General features: G+C 38.4%; 1 protein-coding gene across 3 annotated transcripts; it reads left to right on the forward strand.

The window, feature by feature from the left end:
* Nucleotides 1-1,055: 1,055 nt before the first annotated feature.
* Nucleotides 1,056-4,040, forward strand: LOC147854818 (uncharacterized). 3 transcript variants are annotated; one of them, XM_087331755.1, is made up of 5 exons: nt 1,056-1,360; nt 1,657-2,796; nt 2,899-3,105; nt 3,233-3,424; nt 3,548-4,040. In XM_087331755.1, exons 1-5 carry the CDS (start codon nt 1,232-1,234, stop codon nt 3,623-3,625), a joined length of 1,746 nt encoding a protein of 581 aa, XP_087187881.1. In that variant the 5' UTR covers nt 1,056-1,231; the 3' UTR covers nt 3,626-4,040. The 3 variants fall into 3 exon arrangements, with proteins under 3 accessions (XP_087187881.1, XP_087187884.1, XP_087187882.1); XM_087331758.1 differs by having other exon boundaries at nt 1,657-2,787; XM_087331756.1 differs by having other exon boundaries at nt 1,057-1,360; nt 3,551-4,040.
* The last annotated feature ends 5,543 nt before the right edge of the window (nt 4,041-9,583 follow it).

Consider the following 9,583-nt stretch of genomic DNA (forward strand, 5'->3'; position numbering starts at 1 on the left):
CTCTCTCTCTCTCTCTCTCTCTCTCCATAAATAATGGCTTTCATAACGAAAGAAAAAACACCACCACGACTAACTTACTACAAAGCATAGAACCCTTCTATTTATCTAGGGATCTAAAGATTACCACGACTCCAAATCAATGCCACCCTACACCCCAATTCAAATGGCGAATATGATGATATGTCTCTCTCTCTCTCTCTCTCATGCTAACACCCCCCCCCCCCCCCTCCTCAAAGAGTCTGGCCTTGCCCAAGAAAGACACATGACTCATACACAATCATATTGGTATGGCCCACTAGTACAAAACAAAGAAATTGGGAGAGTAACAAAAGTAAGTGTTTGTGTGTGTATGCATTCATCTCCCTTCCCTTGTACAATTGTGTGTGTTTGGTTATATATATATCCATATATGCATATGTATGTAAGAAATGTATGTACTATCAAGTATCAAGCATAGTACGTAAAATACTCGAATGCATTGGCAAACATTCTTTTTCATTCGAATGCAAACGAATTCGTATGTTATCAAAACATTCTTATGTTTTTTTTTTTTTACACTTTTTACCTTAATTTTCTCGCCTTTAAAAAAAAAAATTACTTATAATAAATAATGAACACAAAAAGTATGGTATTTACCCTACTTGGAGGGGGTTTACCATACGCGAATTATTAAAAACATTCTCGAATGCGAATGAACCCAGCGTGCCCATTTCACCATGTTTTATCCGAAAGAGCTCCACATATTCATGTCCGAGCCAATGCTCAGACCATAGTATGAAGGATATGGACCATTCTTGCATTCGCGCTCGCGAATATTCTCATCATTCGCGTAAGAAAACCATTCTCGAATGCGAATGAGAATTCGCGTATGGTGCGTATGGTTCATACTATATGATGCATGTATGTATCATATATGTATCATGTATGTATTCATATTTATTTAGTTATTTAGTTATTTATCTATACATATATGATCTCTCACCTTGCCCTGTTCCACTCTCTCTCTCTCTCTCTCTCTCTCTCTCTCTCTCTCTCTCTGTTTTCCTTTTCCTTGTATGTATTTCCCATGTATTTCCCACATGATCATTTTGTGTTGGCCCTTTCCCATGATTTTCCCCTCATTAATCCCTTCTTAATTCCCTCCCTTTCAACATTTACTTAAACCCTAATCTCTTCTGCACTTCCCCTGCTTTGTGTGTTTGCTTCATTGGAGTTTGTTGGATCTTAAAGCATGTATCCTGAGGTTATATCTAGTGATTTTGGCCTCTTCTCCCCTGTCTTCTCCACCGATTCCCCCCTCCTCACTGAGCAGCTCCATGGCTTGACTGAATTTGAAGAGCTTCCCAAAGACATCTTCCTGGTAAACTCACCACAACACATATCTAATATGTACATCTATGTATGTATGTATATATATGTATGTATATATATATATATGTATGTATGTATGTATATATATATGTATGTATGTATGTATGTATGTATATACATAAATCTTACTTCTAATCCCTCTATCTGTTCTTCCTTTTTTTGCTAAATCTCTTTAGAAACCCTAATATTTGAATTTGATGAGGTTGGCTTCACTTCAATCCATTTTTTCATCTCGCCTCTTCTTTTTCTTCTTTGTGTATGTGTGTGTGTGTTTAAATTCTGTAGAGCAATGAAGCAGAGGAGATTGCAGAGCTGGACACCAAAGAGGCTCTCAAGCCATTGCTACCAGTTCATAATGATGGCGATGATGATGATGATGATGATGGTGATGGCGATGGCGATGGCGATGGGGTTAAGGCGATGGAGATGGAGATGATGGATGCATATGTGAGCAATATGAGCATGGGATTGATCACAACCTTAATAGGGCACGGTGATGGTAATGCCAAGAATCATGTACACAACAATGCTAATCTGAGGTCAGGACATCCAACCAGTATCAATGGCAGCATGCTGAGCCCACCACATTTAGCAGGCCATCATCATCCGCTTCCGCCCCTCTCGCCACGATTCATTCCAAGCAGCAATGGCCCGATACCTAGCCCCAATTCGGCCAAACCCGTCGCAACCTCGATTCTCAATGCCTTCTGCCCAACCAACACCAACATGATGCCGATTCCTCCACCAGCAAACCATTGTACCGACAAGAATGCCCTCGTGGCGGACATAAGCTTCGCGGATCATGATGCATGCCATACCATACCGGACATAAGCTTCGCGGAGCATGATGCATGCCGTACCATCCCGGACATAAGCTTCACGGATCATGATGCATGCCGTACCATCCCAGACATAAGCTTCGCGGAGCATGATGCATGCCGTACCATCCTGGACATAAGCTTCACGGATCATGATGCGTGCCGTACCGCCCCGAGACTGCTGCTGCCCCCACTCGGGGGAGACGCAGCCGCATCACCGATTTGCTGCTCCCCCGTGATGATGATGATGATGCAGCGAAGAAGCCATAGCAGCCACGACTTGGGCCGGCTCATGAGAGCCTCTTACCCCACTAACCACTATGATAACCACAATTGGATGGATGCATCCATGTCCATCCCCACCCCTTACATAATACATGAGCTGAACATTAATGCCATGGGCACTCAACAAACTTGCCCAGTGGGAAGGAATCTTATGGATTCCGATCCGAGCCCCCGTGTCGGGCCAGCCTCCCGATTGCCATCGGAGCAGAATCTAGCTCCACGGAGCAATGATTCTTCGTCGGACCGGCTCATCACAAGGTTCAGTGGGGTTCCATCGATGAGACGGGTGCATAGCGCCGGCGACATTGAGGCGGTAAATAAGGTTTTAGATTTTTCTTGTTGGCTTAGGATGGCTTAAAAGTTAGAATGACGACATATATTGAACTAATTTGTTGGAGGAATGATGGTGGGCATGGCCTAGTAGGTATTATTGGCCCAGTTATATGGTGGGGGTAATAATGCATTACCGATGGAGCGAGGTAGTTGTAGCCCGACGAGGGCCGGAACCGAAGAAGTCTCGGTTACCATGGGGCCGCGAATTGCCGGGCATTGCACCCAAGAGGAGAGGAAGGAGAAGCTCTATCGGTATCGGCTAAAGCGCAACGAGCGAAACTTCACCAAGAAGATCAAGGTATGCCATTTTTACACATACATATCTCCACTAGCCACTTAGAGCTCTCTATACTATATAGTGCCTACCTGCAAGTTATGTACATATATATATATCCCATGCATCATTGTTTTTTTTTTTGAATCAGTATGCATGCCGAAAGAGCCTAGCCGATAGCCGGCCTCGTATACGTGGAAGATTTGCAAGGACCGATGAACCCGAGGAGGAGCCGACCGTATCATGCGGTAAGAAGCATGCAGCTAGTGGACACATCACATTGGCCGAAGATTGCCGGAATAGTTGTACGAGCCAGCATACCGGCCCTAGCGGTTTTCTCTCGGTAAGTGACTAGGTAGAGAGTTATAAAGAGCTCTTTTCATTCTCTTAAAACAAGGAAATATTTCGGGGACGGATCGTAATGTGTGTGGAATTGATGTGCGCCGCATTCATCGAATAATATTAGAAGGAGGTGTCGGCATTCACGAGCTATACCATGGCGAACAATGCCAATCCTCGATTTTGGATGAATGTTGCCATATAAGCATTAGAATGAAATGATCGTGAATGTAGTAATTATGCTGCTAACCTACACTCAAATGTTGAGGAAAGGAAAGGAAAGTGCCATCCTTCGTGACCCAAAGCCAACTTACACACAACTTCGATATTGATGGCGAAAGGGCTCGGAAATTTTGCTACGAGTGGATCCCAATGTCCTTCACCTAATGTTATGTAACTATGTGAATATAGAGCATGAGGCTATAATACCTATGATGTATCATGTATGTATAGGGCAAAAGTGATCCATCCACATCTTGTTCATATCAAAGACTCTATACTAGAGGGTTCATGTGTTATCATCCTAGTATTGGTTGGCTTTTCCTATGATTCCTAGAGGTATGAAAGCAGCCAGCCAACAAAATATTTAGTATTTATCAATAAAGGTGATATTTTACGCTCGAGTCAACATGCTTATGATTATGAGATTCTATAGTGAGGGTAGTTCATGTGATAAAAGCAACATAGGGGTGTCTCCACATATTAGATGTATTAATGTCCACATTGTGTATATGTTTATAAAAGCAATAAGAATGAGTTCGCATGTATATGCGATAAAAGCATTACTGAATATGGGTGACGCACCATATGCAAACCTATCGTAATTTATGAGAAATATGGTGAATCAATTTCAATCATCAACTTTTGCACTTCTCGCATACCCTTGGCAATGAATAAAGCAACTAAATATCTTGGCTATCATGACCTCCTTTTTAACCATCTCACAATATTGTCAATTCACATTCCTTTATCTTATATGAATTCGGCATCTAGGGAGTGTCATATTCTTGCATTGACCTTCTTTTGGATGCATGAATGTAGCACATGTGATAATCTTGATAATAACTCATGTCCTAATGTATAATGCGCACAATGAAGGTCACGAATATATATTCTTTTGTTAATGTATAATGAAGGAAACCAAGCCTACAACACATTTCTCTTGACCTAGGTATGTACATGTTCTTCGTTACTGTACAATGCTAATCCCTTCTCTTGAGCATTAGAAGTTCTTAAATAGTCTAACAACTTAGGATATGACCGGCCAAATGAAAAAGATGATGAGCAAATCAATGATGAAGAGTTGAGTTACAAAATAGGGAGTAGCTATCAAGCTAAGGGACATAGTTGAATGAAAGCAAGGACTGGCATTTCTTGGTTCCACTTTTGAAATAGATAAAAATATCACAATCCCAAGAGGAAGAAAATTTTGCCACTCATGAATAGGTGTAGTGTAATCCATGACCACAAATCATTGTTCTAGAACAATCAAGGGAAAAGTACCAGGATACCCCTAGAAGTTTGCCTATTTACCAGAATGCCCCTGGAAGTTCCAAATTTACCAAACTACCCCTATGTAAAAAAAAATACACTTTATAAAGTAATTATACACTCAAATCTACAAGCCCTATTTACCAGAATACCCTCTAAACACAAATTTCTTTACTTAAGAGATTCTTTGGGTCCTTTGTACTTACTTTATAAAGTGTATTTTTTTGGACATAGGGGTAGTTTGGTAAATTTGGAACTTCCAGGGGCATTCTAGTAAATAGACGAACTTCCAGGGGTATCCTGGTACTTTTCCCAAAATTAATTCAAATCATTGGAAGATCCCGTTACCATATCACCACCTTTAGAAACATATGCATCAAGGGGAACCAAACCAATCAAAGGTAGTTGCATTTCTACTACCATTGGAGGGGCAACATGTAAGTTGGTACAATCAATTCTCACCAAATTACTTGACAAGACACATTTTATCAAGGGAAAAGTACCAGGATACCCCTGAAAGTTCGTCTATTTACCATAATGCTCCTGGAAGTTCCAAATTTACCAAACTACCCCTATGTCCAAAAACTTACACTTTATAAAGTAATTATAGACTCAAATCTTTGGCAAATAGGGCTAGTTCGGGTCCATTTCTTCCATCTTTGGTAAATAGGGCTTGTAGATTTGAGTGTATAATTACTTTATAAAGTGTATTTTTTGGACATAGGGGCAGTTTGGTAAATTTGGAACTTCCAGGGGCATTCTGGTAAATAAACGAACTTCTAGGGGCATTCTGGTAAATAGATGAACTTCCAGGGGTATCCTGGTACTTTTCCCTTTTATCAATGCACTTCAAAACATAATGTTTGTAGTCATTATGCAATCCAGTCGAGACCAACAAAAAACTACAATGCAATTGCACACGTTAACAATTTGGTCCCTATATTTATACGGTACGACACCTATGGCCACGAAGCCACAACTTACCCATTTCAGTTTGGTTTAGGTTTAAAACTTGGTAAATGGTTCAGCTTGTCTTAGGGGATCCAAGGTTTAGTTCGGTTTAGTTTGAGCATTTATCAACTTAATGGTTGAAGGTTTATCTAGACGGAGACCATGACTTGGGGGATCCTCTTTAAGGGGACTTTATAAATTATGTATTATCCATTATAAAAGTTTTTAACTTTCAACCCTAACAATTCATTTAAGTTCTTTCTTTTGAGTTTAAAAAAAAGCCTTTTAACATTTTGGTCAAACCAAAATTGAACCATGAAATCGCAACTTAAGCCCTTAACGGTTTGTAGTTATCAGAAGGTTTTTAGTTTGAGATTAAAAATCATTCAAATGGTTTTGTGGTCCAATTTGAGTTTGATACTCCCAAACTTGATTAGGGCATTGCCAATATCTAATTTAAGATGGAATGATAAATAATTTCTCATAAAGGTAGAGTTCCTAACTATCTTATTGAGGCAAGGAACTAAATGGAATGCCACAAATAAACTCTTTGCAACTCAAACAAAGACACAACGGAACTATATGTGACTACCATCACACTTACTAAAAGCTTGCACAAGAATAAGAATGAATACTAGACACAAGGTGGAGGCATTTGAGGAAGGATTCATATAAGGCAGAGAGAGAATCTCTTCCATAGCCCAGTAATGTCATTATGGTGTCATCTTTATTTGATGAAAGATTGTTACATCATTATATATATTACACTCTGGCAGGACTAATGGGTTTATTGATCGCCCAATATGAAGAGACCATGGTGATTTGGGGAAACTTAATTGCCCTCTCTTTATTGGCATTGATTCTATATGCAACTCAGAGAGAAGAACAAGTATATATTGGGCATTTGTGTGAGCATTGTAGAATTAGGAAGGAGATATATGATGGTAATTGCCTTAGTATTAGTGGTAAATGTCATATTGAAAATCAATAAAGATGGTGTTAAGTGAAGGAATTTTTTACATTAGTGGATGTCGTTCTACAAAAATGTGTATTGGGATCTCTATTGAAAGTTGCATAAAAGGGAAGCAATGCGATGATGTAATCATGTGAATGAATCTCAAGGGCACAATAATAACAAAGTTCATTCATCTATTTATTGGTACAGTGGTGACGTCATGTCCAATTGGTCTTTTTAATGTGATTAAATTTTATAAGCCACATGACATGCACTACCAGTCTTTTAAGTATATACAATATATTTATTGGACGAAGATAATAATGCGAGCTATAAGGAGAAAATGGAAGTAGGCAATATGAATAATAGTGGTAGGAAGGACACTAAACCTATATACAAGTGAGGGTAGATTGTATCGTACAAGTTGAAGTGAGAGATAAAAGTCCTCTCTATATATGTATGTATAGTAAAGTACATCATGCCATGCATCATTGTGAAGTTTTTACAATAACTTAATGTGCCCGTTAACCACCATTGTGACCATTAGAATGAAACTAAGCTTTCAAGTCATTTGTTGTGCACCACCCAAACAAGCCTAGTGTCAACCTTTCCAAATTACAAAAATCCGAATGATTTCTCAAAAATGATTCACTTTTCGTACAAAGAAACACAATCTCAACGAGGCACAATAAATGCCCTTTAAGGCATTGTAAACGTTTTTCGTGCCTCTATTGGAACTCGAGGATAATCTTACCCCAATTCTGTCAAACTCACGATTTCAACTTTGCAATTACCTTTCTTACACTTACTGATAGAAAAAATGAAACAAATATTGTGTAGTTGCCTCGACATAATTCATTAAAGTAGGTCTTTTTGGATGGGTCTTGTTGCTATTAATCTTGTATACAAAAAACCTTGAAGTCAGCTCGAACCTAAGGATTCTTTAATTCGATCTACGAATGAGATGATGCTTGATACGTCACTGAGTTCGTTAACGGAGGAAGTGGGGGAGGGTTTCTGTCATTCCCGTTCGCTATCTCAACATCAGTCGATTATTACAAGTTATATGCACGAAAAGCAAAGATGTTGCATGGAGAAACGGAGTGTAAATAAATCTAAACATAAAATGGCCATAAAACGCAAAAAGAGAAGGCATAAGTTCTTCTTCTTTTCTGCGCTAATCCTTGAAGCTTCTCCCCTCATATCAAGACTAAGTGTAGTTTTTTAGTATAATGGAATCTTCCCAAGAATGCATATCATGCATTCAAACATTTTTACATTTCAAGGGCAGAAAACACTATTCAAAAATCAAATCATTTCGTTTGTGTCCCAAAGAATGAAATTACTATGATGTTGTCAATAATTTGGAATGTAAAATGTATGTGTGTACACGTATCAAATTATTTCAAAGTCTTTTAACCGCACATTAATATGTGTGCATTTTGGTAAGGTAGTGCTATGATGTTTCTAGTAAACATTACACATTCTTTAAGCAATTATTCCATTAATCTTACATTGAACCTCTTGTAAAAATCATTGTCCTCAGAATCCAACTTTACAATGTATCTTGTTAAGGTGCAAGTAGAACTCTAATGTAGCCAGATTTAGGGGATGGTTTAACATAGCTTGATTTGTATGTAAAAAAAAGCTCAATCTTGCAAATACAGAAGGGTGACGATTGCTTCATTACCATGGCAAATTTGAAGCCTTGATTTAAAACTTGTATAGAGAGTATGGTTAATTGTAAATTTAAATTTAGTGAGAGTAGGTTCAATTGTAGCAAGTAATTCGCCAAAATTCCAAAAAATAGCATGATGTGTGAAATTTAACACTATAGGGGCAGCCCTATGAGTCATGGGTTGTTCGGCCCCTCTTTACTTTAACAAGAGTTGAGGACATTTTCATGTCATGTGATTGTGGGCCGTGGCCATTCATTTTCCAAATTCTTTTAGTTTAATTTCCAAATTTTTACATAGTCAGACAAAATGCATAATTTCATGAAACTACTTTTTTTATTCGAAGTCATACAATCATTTGTGCAAATTGAAAGGAATAATGCAATCTTATGTGTTTGGTAATACACAATTGTCTATACTCTATTGTACTTTTGTCACAATTTCCATGTACTTATTGTACTCTAGTTACAGCCCTTAGGCTATCAAGATGAGGTCATGGGACACCATATATTACTTCTCCTAGATTGCATGGCACATTAGTGTGTTGAACTAACGAATTCACAGCTTGTATACAATTAAAACAACTATCTAAACTACAACTCGAGTGATACCATGTCTTTGTCACTCTCTTCAAACACAAAGAGTGCACCCTACTTGGTCACGTCATCTCCCGTTCAAGCTCACAAAGGACCAACTCATGCTTCTTATCGATCTCGCTTGAAAGGGACCAAACCATGAATTGCAAAAGAAGGCACCCCCTAGTCAACTCAAATGTAAAAAGGTTACAAATTCAAGAAAAAAGCACCAAGATGCTAAAAGAATGCAAATGGCTAGTTTTGCATAGAGGATATGTATCACCTATGGTTATTTGAGAGTTCCATCTACTTACATTTAGAGCAATGCTAAATGATAAATGAGGGTTGTTTAATATTATTGTATTTAGTTGATATAGGAATTAGGCTTTAAAACAAGAATAGCTCCATGTAGACTTTACAAAATCACACAACATTTATTTAAACATGTGTGCAAAAGATAGATGCAAAAGCAAGAAATTATAAGAAAAAATCCAATCTTTTTTGTTTGAATCAAT

The sequence above is a fragment of the Azolla caroliniana genome, unplaced genomic scaffold (genome assembly GCF_043228905.1).
Source record: "Azolla caroliniana isolate FFs.n. ecotype wild unplaced genomic scaffold, voAzoCaro1.0.p SCAF_15, whole genome shotgun sequence".
NCBI lineage: Eukaryota > Viridiplantae > Streptophyta > Polypodiopsida > Salviniales > Salviniaceae > Azolla > Azolla caroliniana.